The 18,968-nt window shown below is 41.3% G+C and overlaps 1 protein-coding gene across 5 annotated transcripts in view; it reads left to right on the top strand.

Moving 5' to 3' along the window:
- NOX4 (NADPH oxidase 4) overlaps nucleotides 1-18,968 on the top strand; it is a 163,184-nt gene that overhangs the window by 65,061 nt on the left and 79,155 nt on the right. For all 5 annotated transcript variants that reach the window (XM_045020189.1, XM_045020157.1, XM_045020172.1 and 2 more), the window contains one exon: nucleotides 4,576-4,636. In XM_045020189.1, the coding sequence (XP_044876124.1) occupies nucleotides 4,576-4,636 (61 nt within the window). The remainder of the gene's footprint in view (nucleotides 1-4,575; nucleotides 4,637-18,968) is intronic.

Genomic DNA, 18,968 nt, shown 5'->3' on the forward strand with positions numbered 1-18,968 from the left:
GAGATTGAGATATTTAGGCTCCTAATGTCATAAAAACATAAGAACGGCCATATTGGGTCAGACCAAAGATCCGTCTAGCCCAGTATCCTGTCTTCTGATAGTGGCCAATGACAGGTGCCCCATAGGGAATGAACAGAACAGGTAATCATCAAGTGATCCTTTCCCTGTCGCTCATTCCCAGCTTCTGGCAAATAGAGGCTAGGGACACCATACCTGCCCATCCTGGCTAATAGCTATTGATGGACCTATCCTCCATGAATTTATCTAGATTTAAATGATAGGTTACAGACTATAGGTAGTAGTCCTGCAATTTCACATTTGAGTTCCTTCAGAACCCTTGGGAGAACACCATCTGGTCCTGGTGACTTATTACTGTTTAATTTATCAATTTGTTCCCAAACCTCCTCTAATGACACCTCAATCTGGGACAGTTCCTCAGATTTGTCACCTAAAAAGAATGGCTCGGGTTTGGGAATCCCTCTTTCATTCTCAGCTGTGAAGACCGATGCAAAGAATTCAATTAGTTTCTCTGCAATGGTTTTATCATCCTTGAGTGCTCCTTTAGCATCTCGATCGTCCAGTGGCCCCACTGGTTGTTTAGCAGGATTCCTGCTTCTGATGTATTTAAAAAAATGTTTGATATTACTTTTTGAGTCTTTGTCTAGCTGTTTTTCAAATACTTTTTTGGCCTTCCTAATTATATTTTTACACTTCATTTGCCAGAGTTTATTCTCCTTTCTATTTTTCTCACTAAGATTTAACTTCCACTTTTAAAGAATGCCTTTTTGCCTCTCACTGCTTCTTTTACTTTATTGTTTAGCCACGGTGCCACTTTTTTGTTCTTTACTATTTTTTTTAATTTGAGTATATGTTTAAGTTGAGCCTCTATTATGGTGTCTTTAAAAAGTTTCCATGCAGCTTGCAGGGATTTACTTTTGGTACTGTACCTTTTAGTTTCTGTTTAACTAACCTCCTCATTTTTGTGTAGTTCCCCTTTTTTAAATTAAATGCTACAGTGTTGGGCTACTGTGGTGTTTTCCCCACCACCGGGATGTTACATTTAATTATATTATGGTCACTATTACCAAGCAGTCCAGCTACGTTCACCTCTTGGACCAGATCCTGTGCTCCACATAGGACTAAATCAGGGGTTCTCAAACTGGGGGTCGGGACCCTTCAGGGGGTCACAAGGTTATTACATGGGGGGAGTAGCAAGCTGTCAACCTCTACCTCAAACCTCGCTTTGCCTCCAGCATTTATAATGGTGTTTAATATATAAAAAAGTGTTTTTAATTTATAAGGGGGGGTCACACTCAGAGACTTGCTATGTGAAAGGGGTCACTAGTAAAAGGGTTTGAGAGCCACTGGACTAAATCAAGAATTGCTTCTCCTCTGGTACGTTCCAGGACTAGCTGCTCCAAGAAGCAGTCATGTACGGTGTCAAGAAACTTAATCTCTGCATCCCGTCCTGAGGTGATATGGGGATAGGTGAAATGCCCCAGTATTATAGAGTTTTTTTATTTTAATAGCCTCTCTAATCTCCCTGAGCATTTCACAGTCACTATCACCATCCTGGTCAGGTGGTCGGTAATATATTCCTACTGCTGATTTTTATTATTACAGCATGGAATTACTATCCATAGAGATTCTATGGTACAGTTGGGTTCATTTAAGATTTTTACTTCATTTGATTCTATGCTTTCTTTCACATATAGTGCCACTCCCGCACCAGCACGACCTGTTCTGTCCTTCTGATATATTTTTATACCCTGGTATTACTGTGTCCCATTGGTTATCCTCATTCCACCAAGTTTCTGTGATGCCTATTATATCAGTATCTTCATTTAATACGAGGCACTGTAGTTCACTCATCTTATTATTTAGTCTCCTAGCACTGATATATAAGCACTTTAAAAACTTGTCACTTTTTACTTGTCTGCCATTACATGATGTAATTGAATGAGACTTTTTTTCATTTGACTGTTTCTCATCAGATCCTACCAGTATTTTATCATCTTCCATCCTCTCCTCCTTAGTAGGACATAGAGACTCTCTCCATTAATAGATTCTCCCCTAAGGGATGTCTCTGTCCAAACCACATGCTCCTCCGCACTTGTTGGCTTTCCCCAGCCCTTAGTTTAAAAACTGCTCTACAACCTTTTTAATTTTAAGTGCCAACAATCTGGTTCCATTTTGGTTTAGGTGGAGCCCATCCTTCCTGCATAGGCTCCCCCTTTCCCAAAAGTTTCCCTAGTTCCTAATAAATCTAAACCCCTCCTCCCTACACCATTGTCTCATCCACACATTGAGACCCTTCAATTCTGCCTCTCTAATTGGCTCTGCGCGTGGAACAGGAAGCATTTCTGAGAATGCTTCCGTGGAGGTCCTGGACTTCAATCCCTTACCTAGCAGCCTAAATTTGGCCTCCAGGACCTGTCTCCTGTCCTTCCCTATGTAATGTACATGTACCACGACCACCAGCTCCTCCCCAGCACTACACATAAGCCTATCTAGATGTCTTGAGAGGTCCACAACCTTCGCACCAGGCAGGCAAGTCACCATGCGGTTCTCCCGGTCATTGCATACCCAGCTATCTATGTTTCTAATGATCGAATGGCCCATTACTAATACTTGTCTCTTCCTAATAGTTGGGAGTTTCCTTCCCCAGAGAGATATCATCAGTGCGAGAGGATACCATAACATCATCTGGAAGGAGGATCCCAACTATGGGATCGTTTCCCTCTGCTCCAGCTCAATGTTCTCCTTCCCTGAGACTTTCATCCTCCTCAACAGCACAGAGGCTGTCAGACTGGGGGTGGGACCATTCTACTGTACCCCAGAAAGTCTCATCTGTGTACCTCTCTGTGTCCGTTAGCTCCTCCAGTTTGGCCACTTTGGTCTCCAAAGCCCGTACACGGTCTCTGAGGGCCAGAAGCTCCTTGCACCGAATGCACACATATATGCCACCCACCTAAAGGGCAGGTAATCATACATGCTGCATTGGGTGCAATACACTGGAAAAGCCCTACTCTGTTGCTGGACTTCAGCAACTGATTTCAGAGTCACACTGTAAAGGTGTGGTGGAGCAGGGACTTGGACACAGGTCTCCCAAGATCTATGCTAGTACTCTAACTACTGGATAATCCTTCCTCTCTAGAAAAGTTGTGACTTTGCCAAGTCCATACAGTCAGTCAGTGTCAGGTTTAGGGGAAGGCTTCAGGAGTTTCTGGGTTCCAACCCTTCCCTCAGATCCACACATATCTCTAAAGCTTAGAAAAATAAGATAAAGAAGAGTCCTTTATCCTTTGCTTTCTCTATTGGCTCTTGTCTGCGTGAAAGTTAGTATATTTGGATCCATCATTAATTGCTAAAAAGGAATGTGTTAGGGTGTAGTAGTGCTGCTGTATCTTCAAAGGAAACTGATAGTGTTGCTGTTAAGTAGGGAAAAGAATATTCTTTTCTAAAGGGATAGCTGTTTATTTCTTCTTTAAAAGCAGCAAAGAGTCTTGTGGCACCTTATAGACTAACAGACGTTTGGGAGCATGAGCTTTCGTGGGTGAATACCCACTTCGTCGGATGCATCTGACGAAAGCTCATGCTCCCAAACGTCTGTTAGTCTATAAGGTGCCACAAGACTCTTTGCTGCTTTTACAGATCCAGACTAACACGGCTCCCCCTCTGATATTTCTTCTTTGTGTTTAAAATCATCATAGTCCTGCAAGTCATCCTGTTGATGAGTCTCAACTCTTTCTAGCTAGCAAGGAGTGACAGATTTGAAGGGCCAGATCCTCAGTCCTGCTTCATCCCTTTTGTGCGGCTTTGGCAGTTCAAAGAGAGTGCAGGTAGCTTAAATAGCTTGGTATGGGGGGACTCTTCAGGTGGCATCTGTCCAGTGTAAGCAGCTGTGCGGCCTCCAGAGTAGGGGCATGGCTGAAGTAGAGTATTGCCTACTCTTTTGATTTTATCGTGCGTCCCATGATAGCTGGTGTTTTTCTTAAAGTCTGACCTGGAGTCATTTGAATACAAGAGAATCTCAGCTTTCATTAAAAAAAAAAAAAAAAAAGTAAATATTTAGCCCCCACAGTTGTGAGGATAAGCTTGAAAATGTGAATCCTAAAGGTTGAAAAGCCAGAAGGGAACTAAAAAGAACTCCCAATGTGTGATTTGGAGGCCTGGCTAGTGATTTTTGAATGCTTGGGGTTGGCAATACTGAGCATTGCTGCTCTCCTGCGATCCTCAGTTACCATAACAGTCTCTTGTGAGCCATTGTAGCTGGGCACAACTTAGAGGAGTGGCTATTCGAAATCACATCCAAATTGGATACATCCCAGGCCTGTTCCGTGATCACGATGAGAGATAAGAATGTTTGGAGCCTTAATCAGTCTGTTCTAGGCTTTCTGCATTTTACTGAAGTTGCAATTGCTTTATAATAAAAGGACAGCTCCTCATCTGGTGTAAATCACTGGAGCTACTCTCATTTACACCAGCTAAGGATCTGGTCTCAAAATTGTGCTTAAATCTCAGTTTATTTAATTATTTTTCAGAAATGTTCCTTAACTTATTTCATTTTTTCAGTGTCCGACAGATACCAAAGCAACATTTGGGGTCCATCTTAAAATAGTGGGAGACTGGACAGGTATGTAGAAACAAACTTTCCTTTTTAGGCACAAATACCTTCACTTGAAATTTTATCCCCTGAAGGCTTGAATACAATGATCACACTTTGATTATGAAGATTTCTCACTAGAAGTCATTCATATTTATTTGTCAAAAGTTGCCTTTATTGCTTTATCAATGCCACCGCTGACTTTTTCAGATGTGTATTTCTTTAGATAACACATTTTTTTAGTGCTAACAGATGTTCTGGTTGTCAGCTAATTATTAGTAATGTGCTCTATGCTTTTTACAATAGCCTGCTGCCTCTGTGCCAAGTGTAATGGTGCCTGCAGAAATGCTGAAATGTGCACTCCCTTGATAAGGGGATTTTAATACCAGCAGTTTGGTTGGCTGCCGGGTTAATTAACACCTATGGCACACTGAGATTACAGGTTGCTTTCACGTTCTCCTCTGCTCTTCTGCTGCTCTGTCAATATTCTCCAGACCGCAGGTGTCAACCTGGATTCCATGCAGAGGAGAATTCTAATTTGCTGCTCGAGGTGACGTGACAGCTGTTTACTTAGGTGACAGTTGTCATTGGTGTCTGATGGCTGATTTTTTCCAGCTTTGCATTTTCTGTCTTAAGAGGAAGCCGGCTCATTTGGTTTTTTGTAGAGGAATGTCTTCTATATTCACTTTCTCTGATTCATCAATGTGGGCTGGGCTTGTTACTCACCACTTCTCCCCAGCTGCTTAAAGAAAAAACAAGGTGGGGAGGTGTTAACTAACTGATCTTTCTTGAGGGGTTGGGAACTTCAGCAGGTGCGACTGACTGCCTGGTTTTAGTAGACAGGGTTTTGTATGTTATTCTCCTTTCCCCCTGCCTAGTGTTTGTGTTATCAGTTTAGAATTGTAAGCTCTCAGGGGCAGAGCAGACAGAACAGGCTTGAAAGAGTGATTACCACATTGAAAGAGTGATGCAGGCGGCGACAGAAGGATAATTGAGCTGGCAACTCCTTGTGGGAGGGTTTCTGTTGATGGAACATCATTTCTTGCCTAGGTTCCAGCAGATATACCGGTAAATTTAGCATCCCAGTAGATGCAGGAAGTAGCTTCTGAATGAATAATTATGACTTCAGAAGTACATTTTCAGGCCAGGAGCAGATATTGAATAGATCTTCAGGCAATATAATTACTCACTCCTAAGAATTAGAGATTTAATATAATGGAACATGGGATGCATTTGAAAAGCAGGGGTGGGAATTTAGAGACTCATTTCAAGGGCGTAGCCTGTGGGTCAAATCTTCAGCCAATGTGTATCAGAGCCTTTCCATTAAAGTCAGTGGAGCCAGGCCAGTTTACACCAGCTGAGGATCTGGCACGTTAATTAATACCTTTTCAGAAAGGCTGTGCATGGTCTCCTGTGTTGTCGGCAGAACATGCATCCTGGAGATGACTTTTGGGTGCAGATCAGAGTACTTTTCATTTATGGTCATATGGCAATAGTACTGGAGATCCCATTGTGCTAAGCCATGCAAAACCATACTGGGAAACAGACACTGCCCCGAGGGGTTTATGAGCTAAATCAGTGGTGCCGAGCCTGATTACACAGGAGGGCCACGTAAACCCAAGCACAGCCTTGTGTGGGCCAAACAGATTCAACGTATTTTAATAAGATTTAGTCACTTGTATTGATTTATATTTTAAGTTCAGCTTGTTTCGTATGTAGTTAGATAGGTTGTGTAAACTGAAATGATGTAAACATGACCACAAAATGTTGAAATAGGGCACGGGCCTTACGAAATGCTCTGGTGGGCCGTGTGCAGCCCCCGGGCCATAGGTTGGGAACCCCTGGTCTAAATAGACAGGCCAGACAAAGGGTGGGAGGCAGGGCATAGTTATTCCTTGTTTACTGATGGGGATCAGAGGCATAGAGAAACTAAATTACTTGCTCAAGGTGATACAGGGAGCCTGTGGCAGCACCAGGATTGGACCCTGAGTCCCAGTCTAGTGCCTCAACCACAAGACCAGTCTTTTATCCTGTATGTGAATCCATAGCTACCTGATTTGTATACATTTAGGGCAGTGGGGCTTGGTGGAGTGTGTAACTCTGTCCCTGGGAAAGAACAGCCACCTTGCTGGGCGTGTATGTGTGTTCCCTTGTAGAACTGCTCAAGCATCCGTGGCTGTAGGGCTAGACTCTGCAACTCCTGGATGCCATACCTGTTGTTCCAGGGCCACAGTCTGGTGTTTAACTGGCAGAGAAAGAAGAGATGTAATCCTGGAAGACATCTGTCTGAAAGGGCTAGATTGGTGCCAAAAGAAATTCCTTGTGTAAGATTTCTTAAAAGAAATCACAACCCATGCAAGATTTTGTTTTCTTGTAGATGACTTGACGGGGGGCTTCTAATAAACCAGGCTGTTTATGCTTAATGAAATACAGTGTACTGGGTATCACCCCAAAACTTTGTCAGGTCAGGTCACAAACACAGGTGGGGCTTTGGCACAGGCTTGCCAATAAAGGATGCCCAAGTTCTAATTTATCCTCTGGCAACGACTCTTTTTGTGACCAGGGGCAAGCAATATAACCTCCTCCCCTTAATTACCCCGTTTGTAAGCTGCTTTCCTGGCTCCCATAGATGTTGTGAGGATTAATGAGTTGATGTCTATAAAGCATTTGGCAGATGGGAAGTGCCGTGTAAGTGGTACATTAGGCCTGGTCTTCCCTTAAAACTTTTACCAGCAGAGCCGTGATGGTTAGGGGTGAGATTTTTTTTTGCTGATATAGCTATGGCGGTAAAAGCCCTAATGTACACGTCGTTTTACCAGTATAAAAGTGCTGTGCCAATATAGTTTATTTTGCGTCCCAAACTGGAGTAAAGCACTGTTGGGCCAGTATCTACCAGGAGAGGAGGGGATGTTGCCCTAGGCAATTCGCCATCTGTAAAATGGGGATAATAGCACTTCCTACCTCACAGGTGTGTTGGGAGGACAAGTGCATTGAAGATTGCCAGCATAGTTAAAGTGCAAAACTTTTCAGTGCAGACAAAGCCTTATAGTCTTTCAGATTCAGTAGATAAACATTAGCTGATTAACACGTTTGTTCTACTTCTCTGCTTTCTGGCTGGTCACCCTGGTCGTCTCCAGACCCGGGAAGTTTGTTAGCTGAACATTTACAGAAGTCCTTTAAAAAAATTTTTTGGCTTAATATTTGTTGTCAGCTTTGTCGCCTATTATGCTCCTTTCTCTTGCTGCTCCTTCAAGTACCGTTGCTAGTTGTGCTTCAAAGCTGACATTTCAACTAACACCCCCTGAAGGGAATTGAGAGGCCATAGGCCATGATGATCTGTCCAGTAATACAACAGCAGCAAAAACAAAACACCACACTGTAGCAAACAATGTGTCTTGCTCATTAACTATACTTCAGGTCTTTAGACAGAAAGTGATATTGATAGCATTGAAATAGACATGCTCTTCTGCAGCTCTGCAAGATGTTGTCATGGAAAATAAATATACTGCACACAGAAGTATTAAGGTGAACTGTATATTTTTAATAAATCCAGTAAAAAGACTGCAATATATTACAATGTCTGCTGGGACAAACCATTAAGGGTTATATTAAAAGCATTGGTTTTGTACTGTGCCTTAATAATGTTTATTCTGTAATGATATCATTCTTCTGTCAGACTATTTATCGTGTTAAAAATGTTTGCAAGACAGATCCAATGTTGCTAGGTCACAACACATTGTTACAGGGACAGTATAATAGCACTGTTGGCCTTCTATTGAATTTGGTACTCTTACTATCCTGTACGATCCTGTAGTTTTACTATCCTGTATTCTGGCCCAGGAAGTGGTAGACATGTGACTTTGGTCTGCTTGGTTTGGAGATGAGGATAAATATTGCAGTGAGGTTCCTCAGCTTTAGGTATTGACTATCCTGGTTTGAATCAGATACAGTATGTTCTTTATCATTGTTGCCAACTCTTGCCATATTTGGTGTTTTTCTTAAAGCTCCAGCTCCTGGAGTCAAGTGGTTTCAAGAAAATCCCAGCTTTCATTTAAACAGGAAAAAAAAAAATCTCCGTTCCTCATAGATGTGAGAAAAGTCTGAAAACATGAACTGAATGCACCCTGAAGGCTTCAAACTCAGAAACCAAATAAACTTTCATGCTTTTTAAGCCAATCTTGTGATGTTTCAGAAACTGGCTTACACAGGCAGCTGGGGATTTCTTGGGATGGGGAATCCTCATGTAGTGAGACATGGCTGCATGGGCTCTGTGTTAACTCCTCACAGCTCTGAGTATAGGAGGTATTCCTGGGGGCAAGTTGTGATGTGCTATTAGCCACTCCAGCCAGATAAAATTTAGTGGTAAATGTAAGAACTGGAAAGAGAGTGATATTTCATTTTCAGAAAACTAAAGGATACAATTAAAACTGTTGAGATAGCCGGCCATGTAATCAATAGTCACCACAGCCCTAATTGAGTTTGGTTCAGAATGGAGCGAGAGAGAGAGAGAGAGAAAGAAAGAGAGAGAGAGCGGATTTGGAGTTTGAGTGAAAGAGGTGACAAACTTGTCCCATTATCTTCATAAATTATTAATTGCTGCTGAGTTTCTTTTAAAATATCCAGTTGTTAGTTAATAAACAAATAAAGGATAAAAACAGTGATCAACATTCCCTCAAGATCTCTTCTGTTTTCGGTCTATTTTATTTCATGCTAGTATGCTTTAATAATGGTCCCCTTTGTTACATTAGATTTTGCGAGTAAAAGCAGCAAGAAAGATGATACCATGTAGAGATGCTGTACAGTCAGTCACACCAGCAGAATTAAATCTCAGTTTAACGTTCCAGAATCAGCAATAGTGAGACTCTGTTAGGCACATTAAGGCTTTAGGCTTAACTATCTGATTTTCAGACTAATAACTCCCACATTATTGGTGAAGCCTTCTGACCTTGCAGTTCAATAAGGATGTGATTCTGCAACCACTGAATTTGATGCTTCCATACGTTAGAGTTGCAGAAATGAGCCATAAAGAGCTTTGATGTTGTTGCTTATTTTTTATTTTATTTTATTTTATTTGTATAACTAAATAGAGCTGAGCCAAAAAAATCAAACCAAAACTGAAATTGTGGGGACTTTTCAGTGAAACAGAAAGGTCCGTTTTGGGGTTTGTTCCAGAGCAGAGATTCAAACTTGGGTCTCTCACATCCCACATGATGCTTAGATCATTTGGCTGAAGGCTATAAAGATGGGTGGGAGCAGCAGCAGTAGCAGCCCCTCCTCGTCCAGCTGTTTTGTGAATGGCTGAAACTATTTTGGCCAATTCACAAATAGTTTCAAGTTGACTGAAGCTGCATTTTTTGGCAAACAAACAATTTGTCTGAAAAATTTTGCCCAGCTCTAAAACTGAATAAAAACATAAAAATGAGTTAGCTGTGTCATTAGCCAAAGATTGCCATATGTAATATACGTTTTACTCTTTAGAGCCATTAATGTTCATTGATTGATTGATTATTGTAAATGGATTAAAATAAATCATTAACAGAAAGAAGACAGGAACAAATTTCGCTTACTGGCTAGACACTGAAAGCCTCAATGTTCTTATTACGAAAGGAAAGTTAATGACAGCCAGTTTACGTTCATGATTTTTTTTTTACTTTTAACCTGGATGATTTTGCTTAAACTGATCTCCATCTGATTTGGTATAAAACACCCTGTTATTTGAGTCAGCTTTGCTTGGAGTAGTCTGTTTCCTAATTTAAAGGAAACAGTCAAGATTGTTCGGCTTGAAAATTAGCCTATAGCAACAGCCTTCCTACAATGAAGGTCCTATTTTGACAATTCCTAGTATGCCCAAACCTCCATTTTTTTTCACTTCCCAAACTCTCAATGACTTCTTTAAAAAAAAATAAAGACAGAAGGGGATGTAACATGACCATTAGCCATTAGCGATTATCTTCAAGTCATGGAAGACGGGAGAGATTCCAGAGGACTGGAAAAGGGCAAATGTAGTGCCAGTCTATAAAAGGGGAGATAAGGATAACCCAGGGAATTACAGACCAGTCAGCTTAACTTCAGTACCCGGAAAGATAATGACGCAAATAATTAAGTAATCAGTTTGCAAACACCTAGAAGATAATAAGGTGATAAGTAACAGCATGGATTTGTCAAGAACAAGTTAAGTCAAACCAACCTAACAGCTTTCTTTGACTGAGTAACAAGCCTTGTGGATAGGGGGGAAGTGGTAGATGTGGCATATGTTGACTTTAGTAAGGCTTTTGATACTGTCTTTTATGATCATCTCATAAACAAACTACAGAAATACAATCTAGATGGAGCTACTATAAGGTGGGTGTATAACTTGTTGGAAAACCGTTCCCAGAGAGAAGCTATAAGTGGTTCACAGTTAAGCTGGAAGTGCATATCAAATGGGGTCCCACAGGTATCAGTTCTGGGGAGCCTATGATTCTATGACTGAATGATTTAGGTTTTTCTTATGTTTCAGTATATTACGTGTAGGAGACGATGAATAATCTTGTAGTTAAGACACTGAACTGTGACTTGAAAGATCAACTGCGAGTTGAATTTTCTGATCTGTTTCATCTTGTCTGATTTGGAAACTTTTTCTCTCTGTACCTCTGTTTCCCATTTTGTAAATCAGGGACAGTAATATTTCACAGGTATGTGGTAATTGCCTTTTTTTAATTACTTGCGGCAGCCACAATTTGCTGGCCGTTGTCCACATGTCTCAGATAGTGTCTGCCACAAAGAACTTGTACGACTATTTAAAATAGTCTAATGATTGTTGGATGGCAGTGCATGCATTGTATATGTATGGCACATTCATTTGCAAGTATCAAAGAGATCCAGTTTCTCAGATAATTGGAATAGGAGTTACCCTTATTACTTGGTCTTCAAAACAATTATGTGGCTTAAACTTTGCAAATATAGTAAGAGAGAGAGGGCCATTAGTAGCGTTTGCTACACTTTACTAAAGAAGATCATTAGAATATAAAAGTCCACGTCCAGATAATTCTGTGGATTTCTAAGCAAAGCTCCACCTTTTGTATGGTCACCTCTCTCTGTAATCATTACCAATATCCTGTATGCTACCTTATGGGTTATTGAAGAAGACAAAGTTTCTGTCCTAGGATTTTTTATACTAAATTAGACAGATTTTAATCTCTCTGGTTCAGAAATGTTCAGTGGTGTTCCATCCTCCATGTGCCAGCTTTCCCTAGAGGGAGGATTGGTGCTTTAAACCATGAATTTACAATGCCTGGCTGAACTTTCCAGTCCTGTATGTATCTTTAAGAACCTTAGGTGCTTGTGGATTTCCAGGGAGACCATTGTAGAGTGAACAGGTGTTAGAATGACTGAACTTTTCACTAACTGCATTCTCAGCAGAGTTGAAGTATTTGAAGAGGCATGGACACTGAATTATCTTCTCCCCAGTAGACGTGGTCACTCCGGATCAGCTCTGAGACATTGGCAGGGCTATATGGAGATAGAGGCATTTCCCTGTTGCTGTCCATGCTGTACACATTTTGTGAATAATAATAATAATAAAGGCTTCAGTCTTTGTGGCTGTCAGTCCAGCAACTTCTGCGAGCACCAAATTCACCAGAATATTACATCAGTGTTTGGAATTTCAGATGAGCAAAATGGGGGACAGTTTTCTGGTTGAATTTCTAGAGCAAAAAATAACGGTTGTAATATGATGAACATAGCACCCCTTAATGAGACAGGTGATCATTAACTATTAACTACTATGCAGCAGGTGATTAATAGTACAGGAAAATACAACCATGTGAGAGATTTCAACAGAATGGCAACTGCTTATCAAAAATGTGAATGGCGTTGCAGCCTTGTGTGCTGTGCATGGCAATGAAAGGCATGAGGGTCATGCTAAGCAGAGGAGGGTGTGCTGTGACAGTAATTAGCAGGGGCTTGGCACAACCATCATGGAAATGCAACATCTGACAAGCCATTGTTCACCATGCTTTTTATTTCACGGACATTACATATACTCCAGCCTCCTGCAGCTCTTTCTGCTTTCATTTTGAACTCCACTTCTTGGTAACAGTGAGGTAAAAAAGGGTCTCATGTGACTTTTGGCTTATGCAATATGTGACATTTTTACTAAATTGGTCCAGGATAAACTACACTGAAATCATCTTTCATATTGTTTGTTGCAATATTGATTATTCAGTAGAAACATCAATATTTACGCTACTAGGAAAATGATTTTTTTTCCTGCAGAAAACGTTAATGAAAACCAGAAAAATTGATTAACATTGTCACAGATTGATTTTGGTGGGTGTTGGGGGACCAAAAATTTGACTACCAAAATATTTTGCTTGAAAATGAAAATATTTTGATTTGGAAATACTGCCGTGTTGCCTCAGGGCAGTTGTAGTTTGGCTGCCTCAAACTCCCATTCTGTTATAGGCCAACCTCCCAGATCAGAGTACATTTCCTGTGGTGATCATAGTCTCCCCTCTTGGAAAGGAGAGGCGATGCATCATGGGAGTCCCTGGCCATCCTGCATCTTGGGAGATGTATTCTGAATGGGAATCCTGGCCCATAGAAAAGAAGGACTCAAGGCAGTGCAATAGTGTAGCCAAATTGAAATATTTTGTTTTTTGGCTAAAATATTTTGGTTTTTGAGTGTTTGAGTTTTTTGAACAAAAATTGTAATTTTCATCAGAAAGCGGACACTTGTGAACACTTTTGTTTTGTCAAAAGCCCAATTATCTATCCAAATACATCTCCCATGTATTTCAGCTAGTGCTGTTGCCACTTCGGAAGATCATCAGTGCACTTTCAGTAATTAGCAGGGAGCCTGTTCTGTGTTTGGAAGCAGATGTACTTAAACACAGTGGGAGTTTGCTTGGCTATTTCTGACCCAGTTGGAACCAAAAAATATTAAGCAGGGCATTGTGCATATGGAATAGTGCCTAACCACCCTCCCCGGGGGAGCATCATGAAGGATTGTGCCTCAGGAAAAACATCCTGCTGTGGGATGGAGGAACTGAGTTTGATAGGGTTTTTGGAGAGGGGCTGCGGGTATGCTTCCCATAACAATGGAGTGGTGGAAAGGAGTTTTAGCAAGTGTCTGGCTAGCTGCGTACTTGTGAAATGATTATTTTAATACTGCTGGGACTGTATTGTGATATCAATAATAGTTAGAGCGTGTAGAGCCTTGATAGGCATCTTTATATTATTTTGAATCTGAGTAAATAAGTTGGTGTGTTGCATTCTCATTTCAATAAACAGAATTTAGCATCCTCCCCTGACATGGACTGAATATATTCCCATATGTGTTTTGAGTAAGATACAAATGCCATTTCCTCAGGGAAGATTCCACATACACTCCCACACACGTTTTTCAAAAACATAACCAGAGATACTCTGTTTCCTTCAGTGACTACCACTGGACTTCTGACTGCCTAGTCAATTCTCCCAAGGATTTCAGTTATGCGACAAGTATTACTCAAGTGCTGCTTCAGCTAAACAATGATGGACTTTTTAAAAAGTGAAATAATAATTTGAAGAATAATGATTTATTCTAATGTGCATTATTTAATGTCTGTATTCTGTGAAACGGGTTTTTTTAGGGTAATTGCACCCCAACATTGAATAGCCTGGGTATCTAATTTTGCTAATTGTAATTTCCTAGTAATTCAGTGGACAGTAAACCAACTGTTTAGCACTTAATTCATTATCTTTTGCCATTTCTGTTTGCAGCAGACTTGACTTCTCCTCTCAGGCTTGTTGTGTTGCTTGATTTATAATGGCGAGTGGATTCTTTGTAGGATTTAGATATTTTTAATGGAAGGTACTTGAATGGGCACCATAAGAGAATCTATATCTATAGATGGATGGAATCTAGATATAAGCTAGATAGGTTGAAAGTAAGTGACTTGAGGAATTGCAAAAACATTCATGTTGGAAAAGTATATTGCTACACACCTTTCCCAAGGATTGCAAAAGGAACTGTGGTCTAAATAACATTTAACCAACTGGGTTTTAATCTGGTAAATGTCTCAGCACAATTCACTAATGTAATACTGCAGAGTAACATTTACATCATAGTCTTGTTTCCATTCAAGTCCATGAAAAATTTTGCTGTCGACTTGAGTAGAATCAGACTTTGTACCATGTCAAAACTACTGTATTTAGTAATCCTGTTATGTTCCTAGAACTATGGAAATTAAAGATGAAAAAGGTTATTTAGGAGCAAACCCTATAGTCTTTACTAAGACAAAACTCCCACTGACATTAGTACAAGGATATCAGGATCTATAGATTGTGAATATAGAAAAAATAAGTTAAATATTAGTTAAAGAAGAAAAATATTAAGATTAATCTGTAAACTGTAGTCTACCCTTAGGATATTGTCTGGCTAAAGTTATTAGCAATAACTTCTTTACCTGAGATTTAAGACATAATAGCAGAAATGTACATAGAATGAGATGAAAACAATAGTTAGATTTATTACTTGACACTGTCCGAAATAGATTGCGGTTCGTTAAAGCTTGGTATTGAGTGAGGAAAAACAGGCAGGACCAGAATAACAGTGAAAAGCCAAGTGGCTGCGTTTATTTGGGGGATAATTACAACTTGGGCCGGGGAAGTAGGCAACTTTGGCTGGAATGGTATTAAAAGTAAAAACACATCCCAAAAACACAGTAATAATACACTTTATACTGCTCACCACACCACACCAGATAGGCAGACACACCAATCACACAAGATGGGAATTGGGTTCGTCAGGGCGGTGCCCGGTGCAACACAGAGAAAGAGACCCACGGGCCACTGCCTCAGCCACCCTTGCTTTCACACTAAGGGTAACCCAGAGTGTGGTGCGGCTGCAGCTGGGCAGATTCCACTCATTCAGACCGCAGGGACAGGAACCCCTTGGCCAGCTAATCTCCAGGTGGAGATAGCTCCCAGATTCATTCACTCCAGACAAAGACAGAGCAGTGATTCAAACACATAAAACAGTTTGCAATTAACAATTCACTAACAACTAGAACAATTATACAAGCTAGCTAAACAATTGTGCAATTCTGAGCTCACTAATACAAACCTGATATCCTGAGTAGATATTTGGTACCAAGTTAGGGAGGGGAAAAATAAGAGGCTAAATAAGCTAACTGTCAGATATCAAAAAGCAAATACCGCACTCCAGGCGCAGCTGACCAGCAGAACAGACACCAGAAGCATGACGAGCTGACAGGGATCGGGTCCAAACGACAACGAATTCAAACGATACGACACGAGCGCGCTTTACCGGGAGGAGACCCTGGCCGAAAGAGTGATCAGGTCCTTCAGCTAACACGCGGATGCTCCACACAAATTTTGGGGGGAAACCTAGTTTTATAGAAAGGTCTCACTCCCTCGTGTCAGTATCTGATTGGCTCCCTGGTCCCTCCTCCCTTCAGGCTTCGAGCTGTTGCCACCCCACGTCGGAAGGATTTGCACACAGCACACTGGAGTTGACACGTAAACAAGCTTGACCCTTAGATGACTGGGTCCAAAAAGAGCGGGAAAGTGAGTCGCTGGGCAGAATTAACCTGACCTCCAGACGACCGACCCAAAAAAAACAGGTTGCTGGGCAGAATCAGGCCTTTACACACAGAACTAGCCTGACCTTTAGATGGCCCAACAGGAGAGAGAAAAAAACAAAAACACAGGAGAGCATACACAGCTAGTGTTGCTGGGCAGGATTAAGTCTCTGCCCTCTCCTATACAACAAGAACTTGGTCCAAGATGGAGGCTGCCTTGTCCTTTTAACAAGACAAGATGGCCGTGGACCGACAATTGGCCATACAGAGCCATAACTATGCATCAGATTGCGACAGACATATTATATGCTTTACTTTGTGCTATGCATCCAAATGAAATAGAGAGAAATTAATATATCATGTCTGGTTTCATTTTCCCATCATCAAATGATCTCCTTCACACAGGGTATTGCACTTCATGAGATAGAATAGCAGGTGGAGCTTCAGATGTGGTGAGGTCTTGGGAAAAGTTATGCATTTCTTCCTGTGATCATCCCCAACTGACTATTAAAGTTTATTCAGAAAACAGGAACTTAATTAGGATCCAGCTGTGCTCTGATTACTTTACAGTGCCTGTGTTTTCAGTGCAGCCATGGTGGGGGAAGCTTTGGCAGTTAAACTTGTAAGTATTCTGAAAAAGTCAGAGAGTTGAAAACACAGTGGGAGTGATACATTATATATATATATATATGATGTATAATTAATTATATTGTATATATAATGTATAGTGAATAAAAATTTATGTTTTGTTCCTTTATTCAGCCCTTGTTTCTATTGATTTTTATCTCTTTTGGTTAGATAAATATATGGCTAGACAAGGATTGGAGGCCCTGGAAAGGCATTGGCCCTTCAGGGTACATAGTGGTATTGTTTTTTCCATACGTAGTGGCTGAGAATTCTATCTACCTTCCATGTTTATATGGCCCCATATACCATAGTATATGAGCACCTCACAATCTTTTTGTATTTATCCTTACAATTTCCCTGTGAGGTGGGGAGGTGCTATTATCCCCATTTTACAGCTGAGATGCAGAGAGACCAAGGGCCTGTCTACACTGCATTTTAAAACCCGCAGCAATGAGTCTCAGAGCCTGGGTCTACAGACTCAGGCTCGTGGGGCTTGCACTATGGTGCTAAAAGCAGATCTGTAGATGTTCAGCTCAAGATGGAGCTTGGGCTGTAAAGCCAGGGGAGTGGGATGGGCTTCAGAGCACGAGCTCCAGCCCTAGCCACAACCTCTACCCTGCTGTATTTAGTGCCATAGCACAAGCCCGGTGAGCTTGAGTCTGTTGATCCAGGCTCTGAGACTCACTGTTGCAGTGTAGACGTACCTCAAGTGACTTGCCCAGGGCCACACAGGAAGGGTGTCTTCAAGTCCTAGGATAGTGCCCTCACCATTGGACCATCCTTCTTCTTTCATTCTGATGTTCCTCCTTGTGTGAACTTGCTTGCTTCTGAAATTTTTGAAAACTTATTTGTAACAAATGTAGCCACCATGAGTAAGAAACAGTACCGAAGAAGGAAACTCTGAGTTAAAATGGCATATTTTCCACTCCATGAAGCTCAGCCTCCTGCATTTGTTTCATGAGTGGCATTCTATGTGGTTTAAAAAATTACAAAGGGATGGGAAATTTAAAAACACTTTGCACCAATATTTATATAGTGTGGTTAGATGTTCGGTTGTGTGTGTGTGTTCTTTCTGTGTTCTCTCTGTGTGCTCTCCCAGCTCTGCCACAGCAGACCTCAAGCAAACCTCCCAATGACCACAAGATCTGTGAAGGTACAAAGGCACCAGGCCAGATTTATTGTCGATGAAGCACGGTACTAGTATCCGGACCACTAATACATGTATGCCCGTAACAATGGACCAGCTCAGTGAACGGCAGGACTTTCCGTCCCTCCCTAGGCTAGACAAAGACATTCCCTCCAAGATACATCTTTATACCTAGATACAAACATGTACTGCCCCTCTGACATAGTTAGTTACTGCCCCCTGACGTGGCTAGTTATTAGCCATCACCTTGTATATATTGGTTCAATCAAAGCATCTTTATTACGTACTGTCATCCTGACCTTATCTTTTAGGAGGGGTTAGTATGCTCATGTTATCCTTGGGAAATGCTTTTGTACCATCCTTGATATTGGGATGTTCTGGTACCACTTGATATCGGGATGTGTTTGTGTGAGTACTCTGTGCCTAGCACTTCTTAGGAATGTGTATTTCTGCAATCTCAGCCCTGTTCTTGCCAAATTCTGTGAGCAGGTCCTGCCTCCTGCTCACAGCTTATCTTTGCTTTATATCAGTAAAGCTTTGACTACTACTTTAGCACAGGTCTCAGCTCAGGCCTCTGATACAAGGGCTTATGTCTCAGGCTCTCTTCCTACTACATATAGTATCTGTCTCTCTCTTCCCTCCCTGCCCTGCCACCTAGGTTTGTATAGGGGAAGCCCATTAATACTATTATAGTGTTTTATTGGAATGGAATGTGAACACACTTTGTTCAGGGGATGGTTAATTGTATAGTTTGGGGATGTAAGGAGCTGCAGAGTACCAAAAATGGCCGTGGACCGACAATTGGCCATACAGAGCCATAACTATGCATCGGATTGCGACATGCCCCCGTGGCCGATTGGCGGTCCATCACAGGAGGGTTAGCTTACACCTAGGAGGGAACGAACCTAGGGAACATAAGGGAAAAATGAATTCAAGCAGAAAGCTCAGTGTCTGACTGATCGTCAGCTGATGTGAAGGCAGTGTAGTGCACAGTCTGGATAGGAAGTGCTGTCACAGCTCT

The sequence above is a fragment of the Mauremys mutica genome, chromosome 1, assembly GCF_020497125.1.
Source record: "Mauremys mutica isolate MM-2020 ecotype Southern chromosome 1, ASM2049712v1, whole genome shotgun sequence".
In the NCBI taxonomy this organism is placed as follows: Eukaryota; Metazoa; Chordata; order Testudines; family Geoemydidae; genus Mauremys; species Mauremys mutica.